A 15,821-nucleotide genomic window follows, 5' to 3' on the forward strand; every position below is an offset into this window, starting at 1 on the left:
TGCATGTGTCTGTCCGTCCAGGTTAGCTGGTATTCCACTGGCCCTGAAAGAACGGAGGGAAGATTTTCCTTCCCCTTTCTGCAGAGCTCAGCGTTCGCCGGTTGCACTCATCCTGCGGGGCAGTGAAACACGTTGGGAACACGCTGCTGGGTGGGTGCTCTGAGCCATGAGAGAGCAGGGTCAGTGACCACGTTACACTCCACACGGCTCTCCCCGCAGAGCAGCAGGGCCCCAAGGAGGGCACGGCAGAGAATGCTAGGGGGTAACAGGCTAACTACAGAGAACAAGGAGCGGCCAGCAGCCTAGGAACGTTACAGGTTTCAGCAGGAGAACGGCTCTGCCATGGTGCCAGGCTAGTCAAGGAGACAATACACTTTAATTTGGCTCTAAGAACATTCTGTTAAATGGACCAGAGCTGAACCAACAGCGAAGTTGCTAATACAGGTGTATCTGGATGGAAGGAGAATTCTTATCTGGCCAGGATAAAACAGAACCAGCCCCATGTGGCACATGTAGGGAGGAATGATACTTGAACATAAGAACGGCCAGACTGGGTCAGACCAATGGTCCATCTACTCCTGTATCCTGTTTTCTGACAGCGGCCAATGCCAGGTACTTCAGAGGAAATGAACAGAACAGGTGATGTATCAAGTGATACATCCCCTGTCATCCACTCCTAACTTCTGGCAAACAGAGGCTAGGGACACCATCCCTGCCCATCTTGGCTAATAGCCATCGATGGACCTGTCCTCCAGGAACTTATCTAGTTCTTTTTTGAACCCTGTTATAGTCTTGGCCTTGGGAACTAAGGACCGGGGGCTCTGGGTTTGCTTCCAGATGCAGCTACCTGTGCGTGTCACCACAGCCAGGACCTCCTTGCCCACGTAGGATTTGGCTTGGAGGACCTGAGTCCCGCAGAACAGCGTGTGCCGTTTGTGCTCCTCAGGGGAATAGATCATGTTGGCAGCTTGGGGTCCGCTGGGTAAAGGCGTCTTCATCACTGGGACGCTCTCCCCTACAGGAGAAAATCAGCCAGTGAGTGAGGTTATGGACAGAGATTCGTACAAACATGCCTTCATATTCAGCCAGTGTTTGAGTTCTCTCCACGCAGGAGTGGGGCAGACAGGGAATCCTTCAGGATCCACCATCCACGCTCTTAGTTTCCCCAACGCATGCTTCAAAAGCCCCCTTGCTGGATGGATCCACCCTTCCAGCCACAGAGGGCTGTGTGTTCTGATCTGGGGCCCATTACTGGAGTATCCGAGCAACTCACAATCTTTTACAAGTAGATTTATCCTCCCAGTGCCCCTGTGCGGCAGGGCAGGGCAGTTCTCCTCATTGCACAGACACTCAGGGAGCTGAGACACCGATGTTTAAGTGCCAAAAGATGCAGACAGGTGCCTAGTGGGATCTTCAGACTACCTGGGTGTCAAATGCCCATTGAAATCAAGCATTGAAATCAATGGGAGCTGGGCACCAAGCCCAACTAGGTGCCTACCTGCATCTTCATGTGCCTAAATACCTGTAAAATTCTGGCCCTAAGTGACTTGCTCAAGGTCATGCAGGAAGTCAGTAGCAGAGCAAGGAATTGAACACAGATCCCCCCACTCCCAGGCTCGTGCCCTAACCACGGGACCCAGTCTCCTTGTGGAGCCAGTCCCTGCAGTTCCAATGGATGGCCAGAAGGGGTCACTAAAGAGCTCCCCCCTCTCATCCCAAAAGAGGCTTCGGGTACGTCCACACCGCACTCAGAGGTGTGAGCGTAGCACGTGTAGACTTGCCTGAACTAGCTTTGATCTAGCTGGCTCCAATAACAGCAGGGAAGCCATGGCAGGTATACACTCCAGTGGCTAGCCTGCAATGCTGCGGCTTCACTGCTATTATCGGAGCCGTGAAGCTCACAGCCCGGCCTGCTGGCATCAGGGAACACAGGGTCAGGCAGACAGCTGAGCTCCGATTCCTCTCCCCCGCCAGCTGCGTGTGCACGGCTAATGGCAGGAGGGGGACAGTCAGGCCTGGGTAAGCGGCGATCTCTGCCTCCCACAATGTACCGCTCTCGCGCTCCCGCCCCGGCTCACCTGTCAGCATGCTCTCGTTGACCATGCACTCGCCGGTCAGCAGCGCGGCGTCGCAGGGGACGACGAACCCGTCGGCGGGGAGACTGATGCAGTCACCCGGCACCAGGTCCAGAGAGCTCACCACCGCCTCCTCTGCAAAGGCAGGCAAGCCACAGCGCACTCAGATTCCTCCCACTGTAACAAGCAGGCACGTGGTGCTTGGTACCGGCCGATCTCGCAGCGGCTTCTCAAGGAGTTAAATAGCACTGCCCCCGTTTAACAGAGGGGGGACCCTGAAGCCCAGGGAAGGGAAGGGGCTCCCCCAAGATCATGCAGCAGGTCAGGAGCAGAGCAGGGAACAGAACCCAGGGCCTTGGACTGGGAGCCAGGAAACGCAACATAGGCCACAGATCATGAGCAAATATCACCGCAGCAACATACACGTTGGGTGTATGTGGGTGGGTGTATCTTGTACCTTCCTCCTCTGCTCACTGGCAGACAACACGGCAATACCACTGCAGGCATACACAGTGGGGATAAGCCCTTCTAGATTCGGTCCTCCAACTTTTCCCTGCGGTACTTTAATACAGCGACTCTCAACCTTTCCAGACGACTGTACCTCTGGCAGGAGTCCCATTTGTCTTGTGTACCCCCGAGTTTCACCTCACTTAAAAACAACTTGCTGACAAGATCAGACATAATACTGAACAATTGCCGACTTTCTCATTTTTACCATATAATTATAAAATAAATCAACTGGTATAAATATTGTACTTGCATTTCAGTGTATAAACAAGTCATGGTCTGTAGGAAATTTTAGTTTGCACTGACTTCACTTGGGCTTTTCATGTAGCCTGTTGTAAAACTAGGCAAATATCTAGATGAGTTCACGTGCCCCCTGGAAGATCTCTGCGGACCCCCCCGGTTGAGAACCACTGCTTTAAAGCAATGGATCAGCCTCCATTTAATCATTAACGCATTAAAGTCCAAATCCCCACTAAAGAACTTACGTGGATCGCTCTGCCGAGGATCAAGGCTGAAATTGGAGCTAACTGGTTCGTAATTACCACTTTAAAGGCTTAAAAGGATGTGCTGTGGTGCATTTAATATCTGTGCGCCGAGGGGCTGCTCAATTTTTTTATATAACGTTAGCATCGCCTTGATAGGCGCACACAGCAGGCGACACCATCCCGCGTTGGGTAGATAGCGAAACTAAATCCCCGCCAGTGTGAGAGAGAACCTTTCAAAAAGACAAGTCAGCAGGGGCTGGAGAGAATCAGTTCTTTAAGTCTCATGTAATTTTTAACCTTTTAACTTTAATCTTGTGATCACAGGGTGCTAGACCCCAGGCAAACAGCTGCTTAGAAAAGGGAAAAAAAAAAGCCAGACTTTTATCTGCTGAGAAAATTTAATTTGAACTAATAAAGTGGCTTACTGGAGCTCAGCGGAGAGGCAGTCGTCAGAAATTCTGCTTAATGGAGCATGGTTAAGCTGCTCAACTGGGCTGATTTACAAGAGAACACATATGCGACATTTCTTAAACAGTAGGTGCATGTTTCACGTTAGAAAGGGACAGCAACGACCTGCCTCGGTTCCAAGTTTAGATGATGTGTTAGAGGTTTTACAAAGCCTAATGCAGCCTGGCTTAGTGGCTAGAGTGCTGTCCTGGGACTCAAGAGACCTGGCTTCTATTCCTGGCTTTGTCTCTAGCTTGCTGGGTCACCTTGGGCAACTCACTGCACTGCCCCATCCTCAGTTTCCCCATCTGTAAAATGGGAATAATAATCCTGGCCTCCTTTGTAAAGCACTTTGGATCTATTGATGGAAAAGCGCTAGATACTAAATAATAATAACCATCCCTAGTGCCTCACAACAGCACCTAGCTTGCTAGAATGAAAAGCATTTCAAAAATTGGATTTTCCTTTCCCTAGTTATACGGTGTTACTTTCTGCCGTTCGCTTCCTTTTGGGCAATGAAGATAAACTCATATGTTCCCCTTCTCCTTGCCAAGGGCGTTTCCATGTGCACTGCAAACATACATGCTCTGATCCCACAGACCTGGGCATGGGCTTTCCTCACATGAATGGAGCCGCTCAGATGGGTGGAGCCCGCTTAAATGTTCACAGCCTTGGTGCAGTCGGAAGGAAAAGTTAAAATGCCAAATGCTGTTTTCATTGGAATGCTGAAGTTCTATAATCAAAGTGCTTTACAAAGTATCACCATCCCCGTTTTACAGGTGGGGAAACTGAGGCACAAACCCAGCAGGTGAGTGGTAGAGCTGGGAATAGAACCCAAGCCTCCTGAGTCCCAGTCCTGTACTCTAGCCACCAGACCACACTGCCTCCATAATCACAGAGAAGCAAATTGTGTGTTCTACCTGATTTAAATCTAACAGCGTCTTTACACATGGCACTTTTTCACAATGCCTTAACCCTCACCAAGCCTGGTAGTTAACATGCGAGATTTCACTACGTCGTCAGCTCAGGGGAAGTGCAAGGCCTGACGGGGTCAAGCACAAGGCTGGCGCGTCACTTGAATCCTATTTGAAAGGCTTCAGGGAGACTGGAGTGGCACATGGACCTCGTACATGGGTGAATTTCAGCTTATGAGCAAGGATCTTAATACTCCAACCGTTCCCACTGGAAGCGCTCACAGGAGCGAGCATACATGCCCGGTAGCATTTCCAGGATCAGGGCCTAAGAGCGTAGCCAGCCGCCTTTTTGTTGATTGACAACTGCAAAAATACCCTTGTGAAGCATCCAGTCCAGGCTACCCTCAACCCCCGCCATCTCAACTGACCCGGCTGCTCAGAGCGAGGACGATGGCACCACAGGCATGGCGTGATCTTCCCCCTCGTAGCTCTGCCGACAAAGGCCCATTTACCTAGGCGCTGATGGTGCAGAAGCGCGTGGCGTCTGCCTTGCCTTTCAGGCGGCAGTGGAGAATTACAACCTACTGCTGCTGCTCACCTCCAGAGGCTCGGTGGACTCTCACGCCGATGGCCATCTTCACCATGTTCTGCAGCGTCACGCTTTGCTGCAAGGAATCAAACAGAGCTATCCGCTAGCAGGGCAGGGAGGGCTTGACACCAGCACTTCGCGGGGGCTAGTCCAGAATGGAAATGGCACCACATGACGGGAACCCTCCTCCTCCGGATTCATAGATGTTAAGGCCAGGAGGGACAGTCTAGTCCTCCACCGGTCTGTGATGCCTGCACCAAGCCCATAACTTCTGCTTATGCTAGAGCGAATCTTTTAGTAAGCCCCCCTGTGCTGATTTCCAGACTTCACTGCTGGCGAATCCACCAGATCTGACTCTATTCTGTACCATCTTAGTCTCGTTTCTTCATCTCTCCTCTTCCTTTTTCACCCCCCACCCTCCCCGCCACCATCCCCTTTCTCTTTTATGCAATAAAGGCACAAGGACCTCCAGTACAGAGCAGAGATGCACTGCGCCCAGGAGGATACAAACCCCAGAAGCACCCTTGGATTGCTAGGCCTGGTTATTTCCAGGCAGTGCGGCCGGGACAAGAGCCAGGGGACGCAATAGGCCGTCACATGCTTTAAATGCACTTGTGCTGTGGCTGAAAATGTCAGAGCTCGATTTGGCTGCACGCTGATAACTGAAGGCCCATCCCACCCCTCACCGTCCCTCCGGGCTAGGAAAAGGCTATTGGAAAAAGGCTCGTCCCTGCACAAGGAATGCAAACAAACCACGCCCTTGTGAACAGCGCACATGCTGCAGACTGCCAGCCTGCAGGAAGAATGGGGACAAATGGAAGGAATACTTCCCTAGAGCTCTTAGTCCCATAGAAAATAAAATTGGCCCCGAGCCACTGTTCCCAGTGCTTTTTAGCCACGGTGATCAGGAACACAGCCCTGTGCTCTGGGTGTTCCTGGCCTCTGATTGCCAGGAGCTGGGAGCGAACAACAGGGGACAGATCACTCGATTCATTCCCTCTGAAGCACCTGGCACTGGCCGCTGTCAGAGACAGGCTGCCGGGCTAGATGGACCATTGGTCCGACCCAGTCTGGCCGTTCTTCTGTTCCACGGGTGCAGAGCTGGAGTCGCTCAGCATCTCCGGAGTCGCCCTGCAATGCGGAGCGGACAGCAGAACGCAGCCCCGTGTCCCTCCCCTCCCAAGAGGCCGGACACCCACCTTTCTAGTCTCGTAGAGTGACAGCCCTATGGAGATTGCAGAGATGATGAATATGCAGGCAGCGTAATAGTAGTAGGTGTCACAGAGCCACAAAATGATGCTGAAAACCTGGAAGATGTAGAAGGGATTCAACACCTGGAAAGAGAGAAAAAGCAGGGGGCCTTTAGGGCACGGCGGCTGAGGCAATCAGTATACAAAGAACGTCTCGGACTCAGTACATGGCAGCTTGTTGAAAGACAGGGAGATTAGGGTGTTACCGGCAGTGCTGGGAAAACTGGTGGACAGAGCATGTCACAGCCCTTGGGTCTTCGCCTGCTGGTGGGGCGCACCGGGCTCCACAGCTCGAGGAACTCAAACGATCTCCCGCAACCTACTGATGGGCGTGGCCCGGTCTGAGCTGGGGGATGCTACAGCCCTTGTCCATGGCAGATACTGCACCCTGCCGGCCATTAACCGTAACCTGCTCTGGCCTGGCTCCCCTGCCTCACCCACCCCCAGCAAGTCTGGCCAAACGACATCTGCTAAAATGGTCGTCGTCCTGCTGTTGGCGAGTCAATATCCCCACCCCTTCGGAGTTCAGAAAGGGACTTCCCCAGTCTTCCAAGGAAACAGGAAAGACCTGACAACGCATTACAAACCAAGAGCGGGGGCGGGGAGTGAGAATACCACACAGTTCACCCCATCCACCCCAGCCCAGCCACTGAATGGAGACACGGGAAGAGTGACGGGTGTATTTCAAAGGTCTTTTCTGAACATCCACATTACGTGTCACTGTCTTAGAGTAGGGGCAGGTGCTCAGCTGGGTTCGCAGACAGTGAAACGCAAACCACAGAACATCTGTTCGTCTGCCTGCTCCTGGAGGAAACGTGGACTAAGGGAGATCTTGCCAGAGCTCCAGACTGGGCCATATCAATGCTGGAAAACCCTCGGATTGTGGTGGAAGGACATAGGAAGAAGAATGCATTAGAGTAGCACCTAGAGGCCCTGACTGAGGTCAGGACTCCATTGCATGGCTGCTGGACAACCGCACACTAAGGAAGTTTGTAACTCTTTGGGGCAGGGACTCTAACCAGACAAGATAGACACAGGAAGCAACGCGTCCAAGGTCAACCCAGAGATCAGCGGCAGAGGTGGGAATAGAACCCAGAACTCGCAACAGCTAGTCCGGAGCCCTAACCACTAGGCCCCTGTGCCCTAGCACATATTTAGCAGGGTTTTCCCCTAACAAGGGGCTTCGCAGCGGGCCCCATCTGGTCCCTCCAGGCCTGGCTGACACGGAGTCTATTTCTGCCAGGTCTGAGTAGGGAAAAGCTGCTCTTTCCCTTCTGCAGAAGGCAGCAGCCACGTTACATGGTGTCGCTTTGTACCTCGCCCACCAACAGCCTGAGGTAGGATTTGACTGGCACATCAATCAGGTTTGGCCCATACACCTTTCTCCTGTGCAGGAAACAGAACAGAAGCCAGAGGTTTTAGGTGAAGACTTGGAATTTCAAACTTTCCTGTTAAACGAGCTACACGCTGCCCAGATCTCACCCCCGGCTCGCGGTATAAATTTCAAGCGGGGCGTAGGGGAGTCGGTCTACCGCCATTGGGGAAGTCTCTCCGCCAGCTGGCTGTGCACTCACATGCCTTGAGTGACCTCCTGCTGTTTACTGTAACCCCGGCCCCCACCCCCTACTACTGTTGGTTAAACTCATGAGCGCATCTAGTTGGTTATTAAGTCCTAAGTTCTTTGGGTGTGAGAAGAGAATCTGACATCTTTGGGGAGCACCAGCACAATGGGGCCCCGAGCCATCATAATACATCGCGCCAGGAGATAAGTCAGGCAGCTGTTAAGATGGATGCCAATTGGTGGCAGGGCAAAGGGGCACACAGAGTGGTCACTAGCCCTTTGACCTCTGGGGGGGGTCACTGTCAGGGTAGTTAGGATACAAGTGAAATTAACACTGTGGTCTCCACAGAAGTAACAATAAAGCTGGATCAGGGCTGGACGCTGTGCTCATTTAAGTCAACGACAAAGCCCCTGCTTGACTTTAACGGTGCAGGATCAGGGTCTACATGAGACAGCGTCCACAAAGCTGGGATAGCAGGAGCTGCGGCTCAGAACGGTGCCGCCTCGGCAGAAAAACACTGCAGAGCCCACCTGCTAGTTCTCGCATGTGCCAGCAGTCACCCGAAAGCCGATCTACGGTGCACGTGGTCGCACCAGGCAGTGATCTCATAGGGTCGTGCCTGGTTTGCTATGGGAGGGAAAGCCTCCGAAGCTAGCGCTGGTGATTCAGCTGGTGAATAGAGGATAGAGCCCCAGCAGGGCATTTGGGGGCATCGTCCTGCTGGAGGTGAAATCTTTCGGAGAAGACCTGAGAGGGGCCGTGAACACTTGTCCATGGGACTTTGCACAAACCTGGGCCCTTGTGTGACCATATTCAGATTTCCCTTTCTGTCCCTTGCACTGCACTGACACCCGCGTGAGCTTTCCGAGCTGATCAGAGGGTTGCAAATTCACATGCTTTGCATTTGACGTTAGGAAGGCCGAAGCAAGCCACAACGCCCAAGGCACAGACTGTTGGCATGGAGGGATTAAAATCCTGCACGGATTTGAGACCGCTCTGCTCCCCGTCCCACAGGTTAACTACACACCAAGCTTTTTACGTTTGCTTGCCCAAACCAGCTTCGCCACTCCCTGAAACAGCCCAATCTGCAGCCAGACCCGTCCCCAATCATTAACAAAGCCATGCCGTACTTGCCTGGTGCTGTGGTCTTGCTGGCTGAGGCCTGACCGGGAGAGATGGATGTCTGCACAGGTCCAGCCGTCATCTAAGACACTGAAAAATATATGCACCAAAAAGAAGACACCTGGATTTACACACAGCCAGTAATAGCCAAATCCAGGTGAGGGTACGTGGATAGAAGCGAAGGCGACCAGCACTCGGGGCATGTGGATATTATCTCAAGCATCCTTCATTATGAGGGGTAGGGCTCATTTTAAAAGAAAGAGCCCACCATGTAAACCTGTCCCTTAGTTTTAATAACCATCCAAACACTACTAAACTGGTGCCATCACATACTAATCAGTTGTGCAAAGATGGTTGTAACTGTTAGCCTCCTCCAATGAGATCTACAGTATTACACGAATTGGAGAGAGTCCAGAGGAGAGCAACAAAACCGATCAAAAGGTTTAGGAAACCTCTCCTCTGAGGGAAGTTTAAAACAACTGGGCATGTTTAGCTTTGGGAAAAGAAGACTGAAGGGGAACCTGAGAACAGTTTACAAATATGGCCAGGCTGTTACAAAGAAGATGGTGACCAACTGTTCTCCATGTCCACTGAAGGTAGGACAAGAAGTCATGGGCTTAATCTGCAGCAAGGGAGGATTTAGGTTAGATATTGGGAAAAACTTTTCAACTCTAAGGATAGTGAAGCTCTGGAAGAGGCTTTCAAGGGAGGCTGTAGAATCCCCATCACCGGAGATTTTAAAGAACAGGTTAGACAAACACCTGTCAGGGATGGTCTAAGTATACTTGGTCCTGGCTTGGGGGGGGTGCGTCTGGACTAATCAGCCCGCTCGGGGTCCTTTTCAGCCCTACACTTCTACGTTACAGACCTATGCAGCACACACACACACACACAGGATTCTTACTGAGCTTCAACATTTGTCAGTACCTGCAGATCTCAACAGTACAATAACTGAAATAATACATTTTCAGATCAATTGATCTGACAGAGCAGACGAACCGGTAAATATAGCTGAATTAAAGCTCTAATACTAAACGCTAACACAAGTGCATCATTACAGTTACAAGGTCAAGCAGTAAGAAATCAAGAAACTGTTCACCGATTGGAGTAGAAAGCTCACAATCTGGCCTAAGGCAGCTCTGGCAACATTAATTCTGGCACTGTGCGCTTGCTGCATATTTTATAGCATGTATTTGGAGAGAGGAAAACATTAATTCAACACAGGAAAAGAGTTTTAAAAAAGGCCACCCAAACCAACACTACAGATGTGCTGTGTTACCAAATGAAAAGGTCTTCTGAAGAACCATTGCCCTGAAGAAGTTGTGACCACCCACCTCAATCTTCGTGTTGCATTCACTGTAGCATTTTGCATTTAATTTCCACAGTGGTGGGTGTGGCTTTTTGTTTTTTAAACAGCTATCGGAGGAGTGCTACCAGAATTTCTAGGCTGTTGAATCACGAGGCATGTACTCAGATAAATGCACAAGAACACATCTTTCTTAGTGCGCACCTATTGATTAAAAAGAACGGTCTACCGTGCATTCTGAAATTTTCACATGGCTGCAACTGTGTTAAATCGCAGCCAATCCTCTGTCCCAGCCCCCAAACCAAGCAAGGACAATAATCCAAAAAGGACTATGGTCGTGCCATGTTCCAAATATTTTTGAAGTTCTGATCACTAAAGTTTGACTTTTGATCAAATTTTGAACTTTTTTCTGAAACATTCACCTTTGGGGCTGATATTTTCCACGCTCAGATTCTGCTTGAAGATATTTATAGGTTTTGCACAAAGTAGGTCAGAATCACTACCACATTTTACAGATGGGGAAACTGAGGCACAAATAGGTGATTTGCCCAAGGTCACCCAGCAGGCCAGTGGCAGAGGAAGGAATAGAACCCAGGACTCCTTGGTCTCAGTCTAGTGATCTCTTCGCTGGGCTACGCTACTTTTCTCTGGACTATTTTCCATTCTTAACTACAGAAGGTACAATCAAGAACCTATAACAATAAAACCTAACTACAATCACAATTGACGACACAGACTCTATTACGGTAAGAAAATAAACCAGAACCCAGCATTCACACGGAAATAGTACTGCTTGGCTGCTCACAAATTTTGTCTAGCAAAACTAAATGGTTTAATTTTTCTCTGATCATTTTAACCAGATTAAGATTTTTTTTTTTTTTTTAATAGCACCCCCTTGGCTCAGGATTTTCATCTCATCGTCAGGAAGTATCACGAGAAACCTCAAATCACAAGGGCGAAGGGGTGATCGGTGTGTTGTCACAACTGATCTGTGGGCACAACAGCCTCTATGGAAGCCCTACCCATGTGAGCTTGGGAAAAAAGTATTCTGAAAGTTCACACCACGAAAAGTGCCAACAGGGGATCAGTCAGAAAGCCTCCCCGAGAGGTTGAGCAATGTGCTTTTGTGTGCCCAGATCCAGAGCTCTCACCCCCTGGAACAGGAGTTACACCAGAGACTTATTTAACGTTCCGACGGCTTCAAAACATTTGGACTTCAAACAAACCAAAGTACAGCTTAAAGATTTTTAAGGCCAGAAGGAACTATTCGATCAGCTAGTCTGACCTCCTGCATTGCACAGGCCAGCCGAGTTTGTTGGCATCACTGTCCGGAGAAGAACTCCGCTTCGAGTTCAATATACGTGACACAAAGGGGGGGAAAAAGCTTCGAGTCAACAAGAATTATCCCTCCACGTGTATTTCTTCTCCACGCTCCAGCTGGGAGCCTCAACATTTGAGATGGCAGCATGAACGCTCTACAGATTTGTGGCCTGGTTCTGGGGGCTGGACCAGGACGAATTCCTATACTCCAGATCAGGGCTTTCTGTTACATAAGCACACAGAATTGCAGCGCTGCATGCAAGAAGCCACTTCACTTTCTTTCTGCCTAGGCACGGCTCTGGTAGGCTTGGCTTGGTTTTACCTATCATAGAATCCTAGAATATCAGGGTTGGAAGGGACCTCAGGAGGTCATCTAGTCCAATCCCCTGCTCAAAGCAGGACCAATCCCCAGACAGATTTTTGCCCCAGATCCCTAAATGGCCCCCTCAAGGATTGAACTCACAACCCTGGGTTTAGCAGGCCAATGCTCAAACCATTGAGCTATCCCTCCCCCACTTTATAACCACTTTAGACCTCAATCCAGGATCAGAACCCCATGGAAACAGATAGGAGGGAAAATACCATCATTCCTTCTCCAGGGAGATTACAATCTAGAGTCAATTGCCGTTAGACAAAACCAAATCACACCTCTCCTCTGAACCCTCTGCCACTAAATGGATGGACCTAAGTAAGGACAGCGGCACCCACAAGACATTTGCGAAGGGTGAATCTACACTAGGAAAAGCGATCTGCTGTTATTAGAAGTCCCCAGCCTCCTTCGTCTTACAAACAGACACGCGGGGTGGGGTGCACTAGTCACCTCTAGTCTCTGGGACACTTTCTGCAATGGACAATGAAGAAAACTTGATCCTAATGGTACTTGCTGCTAAACCGTTTCCCACCTTGGTACGGGAGACCTGCTCTTAACGCCCATTGTCAACAACAGTTTATTTGCCCAGTGGCATCACCAAACCAGGTGAGGAGATGGAGAAGATGAGTTCATACCCCATATTGAGCAAGTCATTTGAGCCCCATCCAGGCTGTTCCCGGCCAACGGGAGCTGCGGCCAGTACATCTCTGTGGCCTGCCACTTCCTGCGGCTCCCATTGACCGGGAACGGCGAACCGCGGCCACTGGGAGCTGCGGAGGGGGCCGAGCCTCCGGACGGTCAATGTCAGCAAAATGTCTTGTGGCCCACAATCAGATTCCCTGATGGGCCGCATGCATCCGGTAGGTTGCCCACCACTGGCTTAGATGTTGTCCTGACTGGGGATGTTTTCCAGAATCAGGGCTTCAGCCTGTAAGCTCCTTGGGGGTGGGGGCTGGTTGGTCTTCACTGCAGAGCTAACTTGGGGTTTTACTGAGTTGTTGCCCCCAACCTCTCTCCCATCCACACACAAAACCCTCTCACCCGAGTTTGGTGGTGCTTTCGTCCCAGGCTAGTGGGCCCGGCTGGGGGCGTGGATTAGAAATCAAGAGCCACTTTCCATGTGGGCAGGTAGCCTGCTCGCTTTGCAGTGACAACACCGGCTGCATCCCTCGAGCGCTGACAGTCCTCCAGTGCCTTCCCACCATTCCCCGGGTGTCCACAAGGACAGACAAATTCTCCCATAATTCACTGGTAGAGAATTGTAGAGGGGCTCAGCTCACTACAGCAAAAAGCACCAGGGACAGAGTGTGCCCCCAGAAGTCCCAGCAACAAACATGCATGAGCGTAACACTTGTGAGGATGGGCAGGGCTTTGCCATCTGGCTGCTCACACCCAAGCTAGGATAGCCTAGGTGCTTCGACCCGGTGTGCTCACCTGAGTTAACTCTGCAGTGAAGACAGACCTGGGGTGTCTCTACAGCACCAGCACAACGGGCCCTGATCTCTGCTGGGGTCTCCAGCTACTATCGTGCAAATAAAGTTACTGAGGGTCACAGACAAGAAGATCAGTCAGTAGAGGACAGAAGGGAAAAGATCTTCCAGCCGAGAGGATGGATGCCATACCTGACCTTGCAGTACGCCTGCCGTCTTTCAATCCAGACGTAGCGCGACCCTTCAAAGAGATAGTAGCGCACGACGTTTTTCTAAACACAGAGAGAAACACATGACGGGGAGTCCCCAGATCCCAGCGCGGCTCAGCCCCTCTAGAAGGAGGTTCTGATGGCCCCAAGGGCAGGACCCAACAGGAAGCAGAAGGGAGGACGTTACCTCCTCCTTCCTGTGAAGCCGGACGGTGTCTCTGCTGTCGTCTTCGTCCAACACTCCAACGGCGACGCTGGTTCTCCCATCATCGCCTCTGGCCCCAGGATGATGCTCGAGGCTTCTCGGAAAGAAGAGCGTAAGGTCAAAAAGCCCTGCTCCTGAATAAAGGCCTCTAGGTGCTACTCTGAGCACAGAGCTTCAGTATGCTAGGGCTTTGGGAACCCGTGCGAACTCCAAGAGCCTTTCAAATCGCAACTACACGCAAGCCCATCTTGCAGCGCCTCTTACGCCAATGACGCATGCAGACAATCCATGGGAAGGGGAGTTAATCTGGCTCTGACTCCACTAAGAAATAAACAGCTGAACAATTGTAATCTGAAATAAAACCAAGGTCTTTTCCGGTTATCCATGATCTATAGGGTTTCCCAGAGCAATTCCTGCACAGGTGAGAACTCGTGAGCTGTTGTAAAGTGCTCTGGGGATGCAGAACGCGACACAGTGTAAAGTGTGGTTCTGGTCTGAAAAATGACTATGTAGAAATGGCAGCTTCTCACGCAGCCAATCTGCACCCTGTGCATATTCAGGATCACGTCTGCCTACTTTAGTAACTAGAAACGTATTCTACTGCTTTTCACTCCTGTTAGCCCTACAGGATGCAGCATTATGTCACCCAGGTAATCTAGTGATTAAGTGGCACCTTCAACTTAATCACACTTCTGTCTGAAAGGGTTTTTGTTTTTTGGAAACGTACCATTGTTATTTATTATACCCAAGATCACTATAACTGAAAGATCAGAGCGGGGGGGTTGGGGGGGAAACTATTTTACCAGTTTGTTTGCTTTGTGTATTACCCATTTCGTTTGTTTGTTTGGGTCTTTCACACAGCAACAAGGGAGAGAGAAGACAAAAAACCTTGAAAAGCGGGAAAATGTGATTGTAAAACACCACTTGTCAGATGGATTCAGGGGCTGCTCTAATATCTGAAGCTATTTTTGTACAGCGCCTTGCACAATGGAGTTCTGGTCCATGACTGAGTGCTTGCTAGGACAATAAAAATAAAACAATCCAATTTTTCCCCGAGCTAATTGGCTTTCAAACAGATGGTGACTTTTGGACTCCACAGAGATCGGAGTAATAATCAGTAGTATATTCAGTGGATTTAATTGAGTTTCAGTGGGATGGTGAGTTTGTTCATACCCCAAACGCAAATCAATGCTCTGGGTGTGTGAAATGGAACAAAGCTACATGGCTTCAAGCGATTCAGTTTTGCACAGCTCCATTCACGTCAATTTCATTGTGTTTCATTCCACAGTGGACCACACAGCAAGCCCCCGAGGGATCAGTCACTCTCTTGGCAAAATCACAATGGGATCATTTGAGCACTGACCCAAACACTCAGGAAGGAGTGAATCCACAGGCCCCACTTACCTGCCCTCGCCGAGCTGTTCAGTTTGCACCTGGGTAACGAAGCACTGCCCAAACCGATCCTGGAACACACAATTTCAAAACAAGTGCTTGAGGAAGGCTGGCCCTGGGTTTCGGGGGCTTGCTGGGGAAAAATAAGTGCAGGGCTCAAGTCGCTGTTCTGCCACATACTCCCTGTATGACCTTGGGCAAGTCACTCAGTCTCTCCATGCCTCAGTTTCCCCCCTAACTTTTCGTGCTATGGGATTCTGCTTCTATGCTTTGCAGAGTCTCTGGTAACTGGCGGATAACATGGATCACAGTGGCACCTGCAGCTGCCATGCAGATCAGGACCCTACTGCACTAGGCCCTGGATGAGAACTTCTGCCCTGAAGAATTTATACATTTAATTAGACAAGGCAGAGGGTGGGAATAAAGGCGTATTATCATGCCAAATTACAGATGTCATGCAGGAAGTCTGTGGCAGAGCCAGGAACTGAACCCAGATCTCTTGACTCCCAGTCCAGTGTCTTCACCACCTAGGGTGACCAGATGAGAGACGTGAAATATCGGGACGCGGGGGGGAGGGGTGTGCCGGCGGAGCAAAAAAAAAAAAAAAAACCCAAGAGCCAGGAAAAAACAAAAGCAAA

The 15,821-nt window shown here is 50.4% G+C and overlaps 1 protein-coding gene across 5 annotated transcripts in view; it reads right to left on the bottom strand.

Moving 5' to 3' along the window:
* ATP13A2 (ATPase cation transporting 13A2) overlaps positions 1-15,821 on the bottom strand; it is a 63,694-nt gene that overhangs the window by 24,994 nt on the left and 22,879 nt on the right. For all 5 annotated transcript variants that reach the window (XM_054009420.1, XM_054009421.1, XM_054009424.1 and 2 more), the window contains exons 4-12: positions 15,196-15,254; positions 13,774-13,885; positions 13,570-13,649; positions 8,964-9,041; positions 7,584-7,653; positions 6,217-6,351; positions 5,027-5,093; positions 2,079-2,210; positions 848-1,015 (exon numbers count right to left, since the gene is read on the bottom strand). In XM_054009420.1, coding sequence (XP_053865395.1) covers positions 848-1,015; positions 2,079-2,210; positions 5,027-5,093; positions 6,217-6,351; positions 7,584-7,653; positions 8,964-9,041; positions 13,570-13,649; positions 13,774-13,885; positions 15,196-15,254 — 901 coding nt within the window. The remainder of the gene's footprint in view (positions 1-847; positions 1,016-2,078; positions 2,211-5,026; positions 5,094-6,216; positions 6,352-7,583; positions 7,654-8,963; positions 9,042-13,569; positions 13,650-13,773; positions 13,886-15,195; positions 15,255-15,821) is intronic.

This window comes from Malaclemys terrapin, chromosome 19, assembly GCF_027887155.1.
Source record: "Malaclemys terrapin pileata isolate rMalTer1 chromosome 19, rMalTer1.hap1, whole genome shotgun sequence".
Lineage (NCBI taxonomy): Eukaryota > Metazoa > Chordata > Testudines > Emydidae > Malaclemys > Malaclemys terrapin.